General features: G+C 40.9%; 1 protein-coding gene across 1 annotated transcript in view; it reads right to left on the reverse strand.

Annotated features, from left to right (window-relative positions):
* The window catches only part of LOC132380386 (uncharacterized), a 188,835-nt gene that overhangs the window by 93,528 nt on the left and 78,685 nt on the right, over positions 1 to 16,622 (reverse strand). Inside the window, 1 exon segment of the mRNA XM_059949135.1 lies at positions 8,383 to 8,522. Coding sequence (XP_059805118.1) covers positions 8,383 to 8,522 — 140 coding nt within the window.

The raw sequence follows: 16,622 nt of genomic DNA on the forward strand, positions 1-16,622 counted from the left end.
GCCATGACCAGCTACTTTAGGAATTGTGTCTGCAGGCTATTTGATACAGGACATTACTAAAAGACTATACTGCAACTTCTCACAAAATTTCTCCAATGAATGCTATTCTGCACACCTGAAGTTCCATCTAAGAGCAGAAGAGCTCAGAGTCCTACACAGTTCCACACCTACCATATACCTGATGAAGAAATGATCATTCCTAACACATTCTGCTCATAAATATCCCACTCTGCAATACCTGGAGTAGTATCAGATACCAATTCGAGATCAATAGCAGATACTGAGCTTTGTCGAATATCAAATCTAGTTCCTCTACCATCATTAAGACACACCAAACCTTAACCTTAAGAAACCCTTAAGGTTAACCTCCAGGTTGAGTCGGTGGTGAAGAAGGCGAATGCAATGTTGGCATTCATTTCTGGAGGAATAGAGTATATTAGCAGGGATGTGATGCTGAGGCTCTATAAGGCACTGGTAAGACCTGACTTGGAATACTGGGTGCAGTTTTGGGCTCCTTATTTAAGAAAGGATGTGCTGACGTTGGAGAGGGTTCGGAGAAGATTCACTAGAATGATTCCGGGAATGAGAGGGTTAACATATGAGGAACATTTGACCACTCTTGGACTGTACTCCTTGGAGTTTAGAAGAATGAGGGGGATTTCATAGAAACATTTTGAATGTTGAAAGGCATGGACAGAGTGGATGTGGCAAAGTTATTTCCCATGGTAGAGGAGTCTAGTACAAGAGGACATGACGTAAGGATTGAAGGGCGCCCATTCAGAACAGAGATATGAAGAAATTTTTTTATCCAGAGGGTGGTGAATCTGGAATTTGTTGCCACGGGCGGCAGTGGAGGCCGGGTCATTGGGTGTATTTAAGGCAAAGATTGATAGGTATCTGAGTAGCCAGGGCATCAAAGGTTATGGCGAGAAGGCGGGGGAGTGGGACTAAATGGGAGAATGGATCAGCTCATGATAAAATGGCGCAGCAGACTCGATGGGCCGAATGGCCGACTTCTGCTCCTTTGTCTTATGGTCAAACAATGACCATCCAAAATTCCTCCAGCACTAAACCATTGGCATTCATTCTACTGCTACCCCGCAATGTACTGTGTGCAGTAAAATCACCACCCCAAGCTAATCTGAGTCCTGTGATCACACCCAGCAGTCTCCAACACTTCAGTGATTAATTTATCACAGGGATTATAAAAATTAATTACCACGCTTATCCCATATTTCAACCACCACAAACTCATAAGATTTGCCTTCCTGCCTTAACTTATACCCTATCCCACATTTGATAAAAATAGCTACCACCCTCAGCACCCAAATCCTGTTCCCTCCATTCTACATCATATCCCTGTAAGGCCAAATCCAACTGCAGTTTAAACAAAGTCTCTTGAAGACAGATAACTCTGGGAGAGAAGGCAAATCCTCCACAAATACTTTAAGTTGTTCACCATTAGCAATCAGACTCCTGGCATTCAATAGTAAGCACCATTAACTTGAGTCTTTCAACTGAGAGTCCCACCCTGTACACCTCACTTGCTATCTCTAATAGCAATCTTGCAAAACCAGAATATTTATCTGCAGCCTTCAAAATAACTTTTGCTTTCTCTGTTCAACTCTTAGCTTGAGGTGCACATCAGCCATAAAGCCCACAAATCTTACCTTATCCACCATCAAAGTTTCATTAGTAATAAACGAGTGAGCTGGATAAACAATTTCTTGTTGGACAAAGGCGCTGGGTACAAACCTCTCACCCTTGTCAACCTCCTTGACCTTCTGCAGGGCTTCAGCATACAGCACACCAGATTTCAATCTCACCTTCTGAAATTCAACCACTCTTTTCCTAAAAGAACTACACACGCTGCATATGCATCACCATATTCTTCCACAGCAACAGCAACATTTCAACTTAACGCCATTACCACAGGCTCCACAGTCATGTTCACCACCACACCTACTGCAACGTTCCCTCCCAGGGCACACAGCAGCTACATGTCCAAATTTTCAACAATTTTAACATTGAACCCCATAACTCATAAAACCTGAAGACACTCTATTCAGCAATGAAGTACTTTCAAATTTTATCACAACTAAGAGACTACCTTTACATACTTCATCCTGAATTCTTTTTAACCTTTCTCCCCCTTTCAAATTCTCCATTGCCTGGTCCATTGGAACATACAGGGGGACTCCTAATATCACTCCGCTCACCCACCGTCTTTCCATAAACAGTGACGCGTCCACTCCTCCCACCAACAGATTTCAAAGCCAAACCTCTATCCTTTCACGTATCATCACTGCACATCACCAGCAACATCCCACCTCGAAGCAGACAAGCACCAAGTGTATCCCTTAGTGCTTTAAGATCAGAAGTCAATCGAATCAGATTAAAAAAAACAGAAGAAGCAGAATCAAACTTAATCAATATCTTAAGTTCCTGCTTCTTTTCCTTTCCAATATCACACCATTCCTCGCCATCACTAAGTTTGCTCCCTGCTTCATAGAAACATGGAAAACCTACACACAATACAGGCTCTTTGGCCCACAAAGTTGTGCCGAACATGTCCCTACCTTAGAAATTACAAGGATTACCTATATCCCTCTATTTTACTAAGCTCCATGTACCTAACTAAAAGTCTCTTTTCATGTTCCCGCTTACTCCTAAGTCCTTTGACATCCTGCCAAATATCATCCTCCTTTTTGTTTTCACCACCATTCTCCATCTCCCATTCACCTCCTGGCTCACTATCACTTCCTATCATCTCCTCTCCAGGCACAACTCCATAAGTTCATCTTTCCTCACAAAATCCATTTCAAATTGACTGGCATGCACCCAGCACCACTCACTAAAATTGCCTGGGACAGAGCCACCCCAATATGTCCAGACAGGATGCTGAGCCTAAGGCCACTGTTCACCCGAGGGGTGACTGCAGTGGGTGGGTCTGGGGAACACGGGTGGGCAAGGTGTACAGGAAGAGTGTGCTGGCTGCAGTGGGCGAACCCGCCTTATCAAACAAGTACTGTTTGGTTTAAATAGGCTGGGTTTAAATAGGCTGCAGGTGGTGAGTTAAAAAGAAGTGGCAGGTGACTCCTGTCAGCTGGATGGAGACTGGATGTGCCCATCTGTGCAGGCCCGACAGGCAATTGCAGATTAGCCATGACTTATTGAATGTCTGGACAGATTTAAAGTGCCAGGTGACCTATTCCAGCATCTATTGTTTGTGTTCTTGTGTAGCGTGAATTGCTGTTTCAGGAGCTGGAAAGAGACTCAAAAGTTTGTGACCTCCTTCGGTGACATAACTGTTCTATGAGCCAAAGACAGCAGCAAAGCCATAATTACTGCATAGCTGTTCAGCTCTGAAAAAATAATCTCATCTACGAAGCTGATTACTTGATTAAAAGAATGAAATTTATTTTTCAGACAAATACAAAGTACTTCATTTTATTGTAATTTGTTTAAATGTTATAGCTCCTACCTCAAGTTAAGTCAAGTACACTTATTATCAAAGAATGTAAAAATTATACAACCTTGAGATTTGTTTGCTCAGGGTAGCCACAAAGCAAGAAACCTGAAATAACCCAATTAAAGCAAACAAAGAATAAAAAGACTAAACACTTCACAGAAGGCCAAATCAAAGTGAGGGATGTTTGCTTCCTGTTTGAAGTCTGAGAGAATTTTCATTGTCGTTGGTAACGGCCTGCTAACTTATTTTAGTAAATGTTCTCCTTGGGTTATGAACATGTGTCTAATAAACACCCACTATGTACAGACAAGTACTTGGGAGACCGGTGGGATGGATATGGATAGATTTGCTGGCTACTGCAGGCATTTTCTGCCACATACCTTCTAACCACACCCAAACGACCTGCAACTTTCGGGGGATGAGTCAGTGAGGCCAGCTGGTGGCCACTCTGCCATCTCAGCTATTTCTGTGACTCTCTCCAGTGCACCGGGTTTTGTTCATTTCAGGAATAGAATCCTGTCGTGACCTGGGGACTGCCTGTAATTCACAGGATCTGGTCATCATTGGCAACCCTGGCATTTACTGTCCACCTCGAATTGTTCCGGAACTGTGCAGGCAGTTAAGAGTACTCTAGTTTGGTGGATCGAGGGTCATATAGAGGCTGGACTGGGGAGAGAGTCCAGAACATAAGGGAACTGGATGACTGTTTTGCAAAAATGAAGTAATTTTGATATTATGTTTACCTAGACTTGCTCTTCTGAATTCAAAGTTTAAGGCACATTTATTATCAAAGTATCTATATTTTATGCAACCTTGAAAAATCGCTCCTCCAAAGAAACATAATAGAACCTATTAAAAGTAAAAGGAGAATATCAATCACCCAGTGTGCAGAGAGAAAAAAAACAAATCATGCAAACAATAAGAGCAAGCAAGCAGCATTCAGAACTGTTCACAAAGCTGGCATCACTGCAGCTGATCCAGAAGTCCACCAGTTGCAGGCCACCGTCCAAATGTCCTTGAATTGAATATTCTAGCTGCCTTGATGGCATTCAGACCTACTTTACTGGGTCAAATAGCCAGCAACTAGATCACTGTGACACCAGATCCCTGCAAGGTAGAATAACTTATGCTGGGTCACCTAAAGTTGCATTTGGACTAAAAGCAACAGCAAGTAAATTGAAATCTGTACCACGGAGATCATTCTGTCTTCATGTGTACCATCACACTTGCTAGACAAAGTGAACTCTTGACCCCTCTATGGATATCATTGTTGTTCTTGAATTTTATTTGTCTACCTGCACTGCACTTTCTCTATCGCTCTAGCAGTATATTCTGCATTGTTTTCTTTTTACAACCTCAGTCTGACTATGTATGGTGTGATCAGTCTGTACAGCGTGCAAAACAAAAGCTTTTCACTGTATCTCAACACATGCGTAATAATAAAAACAACAATGAGTTCCTCAACCATAGCAGTGGCAATGCCCATGTTTTAATACCATGTCCAAAATTGCCAGTACTGCTTGGTTTAGTGCAGTTCTCCTCTTTTTGGCTCAAAAGGCAATGGGTTCCACACCCAGTCCTTACAATTCAGCACATGATCTAGGAAAAGGTACATACAACGCTGAGAGGGTGCTGCACTGTCAGTCACGTGTCTAGAACATAAAAAGGTTACACTTTTACAATATAATGCATTTGAGAATAAGATTCTTTGAAATTGAAGGAATTTGCTCTGGTTTGAGGTAGGATCACCTCTCTCTGGAAATATGACCAGATTAGTCACTTCTGTTTGATACACAAATAAGAATGCCACTTCTGAAAAAAAATAGTTCAGAAATGGTGACAGGAGAAATTCTGCATGACTGTTGTTTATCATTGGCATAGAGCAGGGATTCCCAGCCTGTTTTATGCAAAGAACCCTTAGCCTTAACTGAACGGTCCTTGGACCCCAGGTTGGGAACCCTTGGCACAGAGTTTCGTTGATGATAAGGATAAAAATTGAGTCTGTGTGTTAACATTCAGGTTGTTTTGTGTCTTCATAGATCTAAACCAAAGATGCACTCTCCACTTAATTTATACTGCTGCTTTATGGACATACACTATGGATTGTAGCTCGACAAGATTTTTATTGTTTCAGTTGTTCTGTTTATATATTACCATGTGACAACTACCATAACATAAAACTCAGTGACAGAGAAAACAGAGCATAGTTAGCTGCACTACTTCCACACCAAATATCTTATTACAAAAAGACACCAACGAGACAAAGTATCTTTAGTATCAAAGTATGTATGCAGTATACAGCCCAGAGATTCACTTTCTCACAGACAGCCACAAAACAAAGGAAAAATGGAACCCATTCAAAGAAAAATATCAAACCCCAAAGTGCAAAGAAAGACCAAATTGTGCAAACGGCAAAAAGAGGAAAAATCACAGAATATAGAACACCAAATCACAAATCTTCAAACCAGCCCAGAGGCTATTTGCAATTTCACTAGGTCATTTGCCTGAGCAGGTCACCTTGTTACCAAAGAACCCAAATGTATTCCATTGACTTCAATGGGTCCAGAACATCTGACAGCTACTGAAATTAGCCTATTCCCATTCAGCTCAGTGACTGAATGAGAACTCCTCTTGCTAATCTTTGAGTAATTACCACCATCAACCATCTGATACTGACACAATAGGAACCTGCTACAGACCAAAATTAATTTGGTAGCCAGTTCTCTTCATCCACAGTCAGATTCCAGTCACAACAATAGAAATTTTGTGCATAAATTTATCTCCAAGAATGAAAATAACACCAGAAGTATGTTTTAAATTTTCAGTACATTTTTGCTATACTTTAATATCAGAAGTAGAAAACACCAAACTTCAAAAATATCAAATGTGAAGTAACTCATGGAACACTATTATTAGCAGCAGAGGTCACTGAGACACTTACACTATTCAAAGCAATCAATAAATATGCATTTGCTTTTGTCTAATCTCAATTTGCCAGAGTCACTTGTCATTTGCATCTAATATTCCGAATCCAAGTTTCTCCAGTCTCTCCCCATGCCCTTTTATCATACAGAGTCTTCAGTAGCCATTGTAAAAATGAGCCAGTGTAGGAGAGGCTGTGGCAAGGAGGCACCTGTCAGATAGGATTTTCTTTAATTTTCTTGTTAATCCATGATTTTTGACAGTGTGTGTAAAATGGCAGTTAGGGCAGTGGAATGCTCCTCTTGCAAGATGTGGGAGGTCAGGGAACCTTACCATCTCCTGAGGAGTGTTTGTGAGAAGTGCTCCCAGCTGCAGCTCCTGACAGACTAGCTGAAGGAACTGGAACTGGAGATGGATACACTCCAGGATTCTGAAGACCTTCAGTGAGGTGGTCACACCCCTGGTGAGTGCTACAGATAGATGGGTGATCACCTCACTAAAATTCTTATTTCACTGAACTATGGAGAATGGGCAGGGCCTCCCTGTGGCAATTCCCCTTACCGCTACGTATACCCCTTCGGATACTGTTTGGGAGGGGGATACTTTCACAGTAGCTGGGTCAATGGCACTGTGTTGAATTGGAGGCAAAAGAGGGAAGGATGAAGCCAGGCAGAGAAATCGTGCAAAGCAATTCGATTGTAAGGGGAATAGACACATATTTCTGTAGATGTAATTGAGACTCCATGGTGGTGTGTTGTCTCTGTAGTACCAGGGTCAAGAACATCCAGCAGCAGGTAGAGGTTATGCTGAGAGGGAAGGGTGATTAGCTGGAGTCCATGGTCCATTTTGGTACCAATGACATTGGCAAGAGGAGGGGTGAGGTCCTGCAAAGGGATTTTAGGAAGCTAGGAAGTAAGTTAAAAAATGGGACTTCCAGGGTCATAATGTCAAGATCGCTCCCATACTATGCACTAGTGAGGTGAGAAATAGATACGTAATGCAGTTCAATATGTGGCTAAGGATCTGGTGCATGAGCTGGGGTTCCATATTTATGGATCATTGGGTTCTCTTCCAGGGCAGATGGGACCTACACAAATTAGATTGTTTGCATCTGAATGGGAGAACCAATATCTTTGCTGAAAGGTTTGCTAGTGTTACTTGAGCAGTGGCAGGGGGATGAGAATCACAACAGCAGGACAATAGGTGAGGGTAAGAAAGATGGTATAACAAGTAAGGCTGAAAGGAACATCAGAAGGAACAGGCTGATAAACATGGTGGGCCTGGTGGGTGTTTTACTGTTTCGTTTTGTGTGATATCAAACATTTGCCTGTCAATCTCTTTCCAGAGCATTCTTGATACCAGTATCAAAGTGAATTGAAGGATATACATTCTCTTAGATGCCTGTGTAGAATGGTGTAGGTAATCTTGAAAACATAATTGGGAACTGTGCTTGAGAAGATGCAGAAACAAAATTACAGGACAATACTGAGTTAACCAACCCCTAGTTTCTCCGAGCACTTTTTTTTTGCCGTAAGAATGCGGCATTACTGAATTTCAGTGTCAAAAATACAGTGAATCTACAAGCATTCACCTGGAGGAGGCAATAGATTTTTACACCTCTGGGAGAAGGTGGCACATGGCAAGTGAACAAAACAAATCTCTTATCACCGGTTAGTTTAATTTACAAAATGAGTGATGAAATGGGTTCTGAAGAAGATCTCCCAGCTGACTCCTTTCATCTGGAACTTATGTCAATATTGGTCCAATATATTGTAGGAATTGATCAAGATTTTACTCAATATTTGGCAAGCAGAGTGTTAATATTACTGGGAGATTTAACCTGTCAGTAATTTTGAGATATTATTCTGGAGGTACTATTGGAAAAAATGTTTGCTCTTCATGAAGGATGCCAGACTATTACAACCTTCTGTATCTACCTCCAGATTTTGCACAGACAGTACTCTGCTTAATTTTGTAAAGCTCAATACCTCATTGATGGCCAGCTGCTCTCCGCCTCCTCCTTGGTGCCCATATCGGTGGTTTCCGCTCCGATAATCCTCGTACAAATCCTCCTCACTTCCAGCTTCATCAGCAAAAACACTCTTGTCTAGTGCACCATCGGTGATGACTGCAATGTGAATAAAAACAGAACGGTGTGAATGGTTGTCCTCAACAAATACATCTTGCATTTCAAAGTTCAAAGTAAATTTTAGTATCAAAGTACATACAGTACAAGTTGCCATATATAACCCTGAGATATATATACCAAATATATGGAACAATAACAGTTTTGATAGGATTGCTCATATGCTTTTTACAGTTCTTTTAAAGATTACCTTTTCATTCATTTCAGTGGAGGGGAGTTTAGGCAGGCTCGCTTTAGACATTTGCTTTAACCTCCAAACAGTAATAACAAAAAGTTAACCTCCGGATATCGCACCATAAGACGATAAGATATAGGAGCAGAATTAGGCAATTTGGCCCATTGCCTGCTCTGCCATTCCATTGTGGGAGGGATTTATTATCCCTCTGAACTCCATTCTCCTGCCTTCCCCCTGTAACCTTCCATGCCCTGACTAATCAACAAACTATCGACCTTCACTTTAATCATACCCAATAACTTGACCTCCACAGTGAACGGTAGCAATGAACTCTACATATTCACCACCCTCTGACTAAAGAAATTCCTTGTCTCTATTCTAAATGGATGTACCTCCATTCTGAGGCTGTGCCCTCTGGCCCTAGGTTTATCCACTACAGGAAACATCCTCTCCACATCAACTCTATCTAGGGCTTTCAATATTTGATAGATTTCAATTAGATTTCACCTTATTCTTCTAAACTCCAGTGAGTACAGGCCCAGAGCAATAAAAAACTGCTCATATTTTAACCCTTCTCATTCCTGGAATCATTCCTATGAACCTACTCCGGACCCTCTCCAATGCCAGCGCATCTTTTCTGAGATAAGGGGCCCAAAACTGCTCACAATACTTCAAGTTCAGTCTGACAAATGCCTTATAAAGCCTGAGCATTACATCCTTGCTTTTATATTCTAGTCCTCTCAAAATGAATGCTAAGATTGCATTTGCCTTCCTTGCAACTTGCAAGTTAACCTTTAAGGAATCCTGAATGAGGACTCCCAATTCCTCTTGTACCTCTGATTTTTGAATTTTCTCTCCATACAAAAAATAGCCTATGCCTTAATTCTTTCTCCCAAAGTGCATGACCATACACTTCCCTACACTATATTCCACCCGCTACCTCTTTGCACAGTTCTCCCAACCTGTCTGGATTCTTCTGCAGTCTCCCTGCTTCCTCAACACTACCAGCCCCTGCACCTATCTTTGTATCATCTGCAAACTTGGCCACAAAGTCATCAATTCCATCATCACTTAAACACACAAACACGCTGACATATAATGTGAAAATCAGTGGTCCCAATATCAATCCTTGCAGAACACCACTAGTCACCAACAGCCAACAAGAATAGCCTCCCTTTATTCCCTCTCTTTGCCTCCTGCCAGTCAGCCAGTCTTCTATTCATGTTAGTATCTTTCCTGTAATATCATGTTCATTCGCAATTCCAATTTTTTTGATTTTGTATCTTGAGTCTCTACAATTGCCCAGCAAAATATTATAATTCATAGATGAAGAACTGTAATGCTGCTACGTGGCTCACCCCTCCTATGTCAGGACATCCAGGTCATGTTATGCAGCAGGCGACCATAATTAAATTAACTTTGAAAGCAAATTCAATGTGCTGTCATTACTTCACCAGCAAACTTAGCTTTAGCTGAAGGTAAATTTCTAGGAATCATTTTTTGTTGAGTTTTTGTTCAGCTGTCTACATCAATAGGAAAGGGAACATTAAAACTAGGGTAATCATGTTTTCGATTTTCTGGTTTGCATGCCAATTGTAACTTTTTTGTTTGTTTAACTAGTAATTCCATAAGACCATAGAACTAGGAGTAGAATTAGGCCATTCAGCCCATCGAATCTGCTCCACCATTCCATTATGGCTGATCCTGGATCTTACTCAACCCCATACACCTGCCTTCTTGCCATATCTTTTGATGCTCTGACTGATCAAAATACAATCAACTTCCAGCTTAAATATACCCATGGACTTAGCCTCCACCGCAGTCTGTGGCACAGCATTCTACAGATTCACTACTCTCTCTGGCTCAAAGAATTCCTCCTATCTCTGTTCTAAAAGGTTGCCCCTCAATTCTGAGTCTATAATGAGTAGTTCTAGATACCACGATTATGAGAAACATCCTGTCCACATCCATCCTATTTAGTCCTTAGGTTTCAATGAGATCCCTTTGTATTCTTCTAAAAGTTCCAATGAATTCTTACAGAAAACAAAAAAGCCAAATATTTGGTTTTTCTAAAAGCACTTGAGGAGAAGTGAAGATGATGAATTGTGAATATTCTGAAACCAATATGTCATTTGAAGTTCAGGAAGACATGCCACACCTGGGTTCCCTATTGACAAAATGGCAACACTCTGCCTACATCAGAAAAAAAAGTTCTGGAGCTAAGCCACTGGCCATGGTGAAATGTTGGAAAAAGATTTTAAATCTAGGACTTTGCTTTGGTGGCTTGGTTACGTACGTGAAACATAATGCAAGACACCACAGTGCTATCAATTAGAATATATAGCATCCAGGTTCCTTCTGTTTAATCAGGTAGGAGATGGAAATCTTTCCCTGAAAGACCATATGATCCAGATCAATCCTATACAACAACAATAATAAATTCTAAAATAGAGTTAATTAACTGATGACATTACTCGTTAGCAGTCAATCTGCAGAAACAAATTTTGCTCCCAAGCCATTTCTTGTTGAAAAATAATTTCACTGAAGCGTGTAGCTTTTAAACTCTTGTTATAAAAAGAACTCCTCTTTCCAATTAATTTATTAATGACTAATAAGTCATTAATTGAAGAACATGTACAAAAGTAAATACATAACTTGTTCCCTTACATCTTACTTATTTTAGATTTTATTGCCTGGGAATTCGCTCCTGGTTTGCAATGCCAATTTCACTATATGTGGACGACATGATATTACAAACTACCTCTGAACTTCAATCCACTTGAATCAATGTAAACATATTTTGGAGAAACTAAATAGTGCATCTGTGCTACCAATCAAGGAAATGATTTTAGTTTCTATTTAAGCTTGTACCAAGCCTTTGTTTACAGGATTCTGGGAAAATCTACTCATTTAGGTAATAGTCCACACTATTGTTCCTTCAACCAAAATGCATTATCATACATTTCCCAACACTGTATTCCATCTGCCACTTTTTTGCCCATTCTTGCAATTTGTCTAAGTCCTGCTGCAATTGCATTGCTTCCTCAGCACTATCTACCTTTCCATCCATCTTTGTATCATCCGCAAACTTTGTCACAAAGCCATCAATTCCATTATCTAAATCATCAACAAACAATCTGAAAGGTAGTGGTCCCAATACTGACCCCTGAGGAACTCCACTAGTCATTGAAATCTGTTAGTTTGCAGCAGCAGTACGATATAATATATTAAAAATATGTAAGTTACAGTAAGAAACATAAAAAAGTATTGCAAAAAGAGAGGAAAATAGTGAGGTGGTGTTCATGGACTGTTTGAAAGTCTGATGCTGGAAGGCAAGAAGCTGTTCCCAAAATGTTTAGTATGTATCTTCAAGCTCTTGTATCTCCTACCTAATGATAGTAATGAGAAGAGCGCATGTCCTGGATGGTGAGGGTACTTAATGATAGATGTTGCCTTACTAAGGCATCACCTTTTGAAATGTCCCAGGTGGTGGGAAGCTAGACCCAAGATGGAGCTGGCTGTGTTTACAACCCTCGGCAGTTTTTTCTGATCCTGTGCAGACAGCAATGCAGCCAGTCAGAATGTCTCCATGGTTCATCTGTGGAAACTTACTGGAGTGACCAATGTTCCATCAAGTTATGGAAAAGCAAGTTCAAACCGGCTGGTAAAGGTTTCTAAAATGGCTAAGTGCAAGCTATATTGTTTTGGAAAATTTCTTTATCCCTCCAACAATGTTTGGAGTTGTATATCTCAGGAAATCATACACAGACCATTACTTTGCAATGGAAACTCTTACTGATATTACATCAACATCCGTCTTGAGACTGGGAAACAGAACGTTTCAGTTTACTTGCATTCAAATTTGTAAATAGTTGCAAAGGTTGAGCCAGGTAATAAATATCATGGTGACTTTCAGTAATCTGGAAAGCCATGGTTTCAGTGAAGAAGATCAGGCAGTATCTGTGGAAAGAGAAACAGCTAACATTTCAGATCTGGGAACCTGTTTCTCTTTGCACAGACGCTGCCTGGCCTGCCAAGTGTTCCAGAATTTATTTTTTATTCCAGATTTCCAACACCTGCAGCTTATTATTTTCATTCAGTGAAGAAGATGCGACTCCACTTCTACACAGTCATGAGTATTGGATAAGTAGAAACAAGTCAACAGTTGGAATGTGGCAGACCCATCCTTCTGCATTTCCTTGTGCCGAGCATGCCTCCCTTCTGTTGCAGTGAACCAAGCTGGCCAATCACAATAACCTCCTTCCTTAACAACCTCCCGCCTATGGGCAACATTAGTCTTAGGCGAATGACCATCTGAATGCAGGTGGTATATCTCATCTGCTGAGTTTTATCACTGATCTTGACACCCTAACCAGAGGTTGTGTAGCACATATGCCCAAGATGGCACATTAAGAAATTTTGCTGGCAGCAGCATGCATTCCTTAAACCCCCACACATAAATAAAAGTATAAATAAAATAACAATTATCTTTACTCAACAAATGAATCAGAATCAGATTAAATATCACCAGCATATGTTGTGAAATTCCTTGTCTTTGTGGCAGCAGTAAATTGCAATACATAATAATGAAAAATATGAATTACTATATATACAATTTAAATTAAATTAGTAGTGCAAAATTAAAAAAGTAATGGGGTAGTGTTCATGGGTTCAATGTCCTTAACTCCTTTCATAAATTGGATAGCAGGGGGGGGATTGTAGACTGTGTGCCTTTAGGCTTCTGTACCTCCTTCCTGATGGTAGAAATGAAAACAGGGCATTTATACAACCCAAGAGCAATGAAATGTTTTCATTAGAAATATTTCACGCCAGCTTTGTGCCAGCTAGGCAGTTCTGAGAACATGTGATGTTGGATGATTTGAAGATTCAAAGTACATTTATTATCAAAGAATGTATACGTCATAAAACCTTGAGATTTGTCTGTTTACAGGCAGCTGAAAAGCAAAAAAAAACAAAAGAACCCAATAAAAAAAATAAAGACCAGACCCCCAATGTGCAGAGAAAGAGAAATAAAAACACAAATCATGCAAACAACAGAAGCGAGCACCAGCAACTGCATTCTGAACAAACTGAGTCCTTGTCTCGAAATCCTCGGAACAGCTCGGAGTAGGCTCAAAGTCTCGGTGTTCAGTTCTTCATAATGGTGGGGCAAATCATTCCAACGTTCACAGACATGAAGCACAGCAGCCGGAGGCCAATCTCACAGCCTCAACGTCGTGGAGAGAGCAGCCCCCAGTCTATCTGAGCTGGCGTTTAAAGTGTCCAAACAGCAGACTCTACATTGCATTAGGACCCAGGCTCTGCAGCGGCAAATCGCTTCGGGCCTAGAAAATGTCACCCTGAGATTCGCTTTGTGCTAGATTTCGCTGCCAAAGAAGCCATTCTCGACCTCTCCAAATCAGCTCAGTGCTTACAGTGACCTAACCTCGCTTGACTCTCAACACCCCACCTTTCCAGTCTATCCGGGCTGGCATTTAAATTGTCCAAACAGCAGATTGTGCCCGCATAAGGACTGGGCTCCGGGCCCTGCACCCACAGCTCAGATATTCACTTTGGACCTAGATTTCACTGCCGAAGAAACCGTACTTGACCTCTCCAAATCCGCCTTCGTACCCAGCTTACTTGGGCAGGCACTGGAACTCCTTCAATGAATTCCTCAATGAACTCCTCAGAATTGTACACTCCAACCAGCAAGGCTCCAACTCCAAGAGCGTCGATTTTACAGTGCACCAGCAGGGCGCACTTCTCAAATTCACTTTGCCTTCACTCGTCTCTTCATTGCTTGCAGCAGAAGTTCACCACAATGTACTTCAGAAAAAGTGCTATTAGTCATGTTTTTAAATCAAATTTCTTGATTTGACTAAAAACAAGTGTTTTGATATGTCTTGAAATCCTGGTAGACCTGATGTGCCCATCAGTATTTGTTTAGTAAATGTTTGGGCCAGTTGGTATTGGCTTTGCTTTGCTTTTTTTTAATGTTTGTGAATATTTATTTTTCAATTGTCTTTTTAAAAGGTCAGTATTAATCATTTTAAACAGGTTTTCTAAAACGCTTCATTTATTTCAATGTCTCTGTTAGACTTCCATTAATAGTAAATCAATGAATACACATAAATAAGCAACAGAACTCGTCTTTTTCCCTTAAAGTAGTCCATAATTATTGTTACTAATTCATTTATCAATGATAATCTCTGCTGAAAATTACCATGGCGCACGAGAGAATTTTTATAAGTTTATTGCCAATTTGGCCACAAAAGAAGATTGCTATACTCATTCAAGGCCAATCTCCTCATCTCCAGGGCAACACTTAGGAGCTCCTAGTATTAGACAGCACCAGGTCTAAATTGGGAAAATTAACTAACATTTGCCATTTGTCAGTCCCAGTTATAACTCTGCAGCTATGAAGGAGCCTGTGACTGGGTGCACCGGGGGTGGGGGGTGTGTGTGAAGGGAATTTGCACGGGCGAGCGAGTGCAGTGTATGCGATGGAAGCTTATCTCTGAAACAAAATGCATATTGGGAATGAGAGTACAAAAATTACAAATCTTGAAGAGTCACACCTGGTTTGACTGAGACATCTTCCCTAAAATATCATTACTGCCTCAAACGTAGTTGTACCCAATATAAGACATTCCTTATACAGTGGAAGACTGTATATAACTGAAGCAAATATCTCGCCAGGAATGAATGGGTAAATACAACTGAAAACACCTGGTCAAATTTCCAGTGTCACATTATACAGCCTGAGAAAGATTGTGATCAAGTTAATCCTACATGCATTCCACTGGTAAAGCAATGCTAGTGATGTGAATTTCTAAGCTAAGCTTATTATGAACAACGGCTTGACTTATTTTTATAAGTAGTGGTCAATTTCTAGCCACTGATTGCTAGTTACACATGTTGTTTTAGACACAGTGGATGGTGTCATCCAGGTTTGTTGCATCTGGGTACTGACTGTGTCATTTTCTGAGGAGACTAGAATTCCGGAATGAGCTAGATCATTCTGGATGACCTATTTTGTCAGACTTCTTGATGACACACACTTGCCAACTGTGGGAGGAATAAAATGGAAGGCCCTTCTCAGGCTAACACTTGGCTCTACCAGAACCCATAGAAACATAGAAAACCTACACCACAAAGTTGTGCCGAACATGTCCCTACCTTAGAAATTACGAGGCTTACCCATAGCCCTCTATTTTACTAAGCTCCATGTACCTATCCAAAAGTCTCTTAAAAGACCCTATCGTATCCCCCTTCACCACTGTTGTTGGCAGCCCATTCCACGCACTCACCACTCTCTGAGTAAAAGACTTACCCCTGACATCTCCTCTGTACCTACTCCCCAGCACCTTAAACCTGTGTCCTGTTGTGGCAACCATTTCAGCCCTGGGAAAAAGCCTCTGACTATCCACATGATCAATGTCTCTCATCATCTTATACACTTCTGTCAGGTCACCTCTCATCCTCTGTCGCTCCAAAGAGAAAAGGCCGAGTTCACTCAACCTATTCTCATAAGGCATGTAAGGCATGCTCCCCAATCCAGGCAACATCCTTGTAAATCTCCTCTGCATCCTTTCTATGGCTTCTAGCAAAGTATAAACAGCCTTCTCCCCACTTTGCAGAACAATAAATCTGAAAACTCCAATACAATCATTGCCCAAAGAGTGACCATTCTATACACAGTCCATGTAAACAGTATAAACATTTAAGATCTCCTGAAATAGAACAAGTGTGGAGTTTCCTTCTGTTTTCAGACCCAGTTTCCTGTAATGGCCTACACTGCATTGGTGAATATGTGTGGATGGGTTGGAATTATGTAGCATTAGATGAGGTTTTGTGTCACTGTTATCCAAATGGAAATACACCCTTGACAAGCAAAGAACCAC

The sequence above is a fragment of the Hypanus sabinus genome, chromosome 2, assembly GCF_030144855.1.
Source record: "Hypanus sabinus isolate sHypSab1 chromosome 2, sHypSab1.hap1, whole genome shotgun sequence".
Lineage (NCBI taxonomy): Eukaryota > Metazoa > Chordata > Chondrichthyes > Myliobatiformes > Dasyatidae > Hypanus > Hypanus sabinus.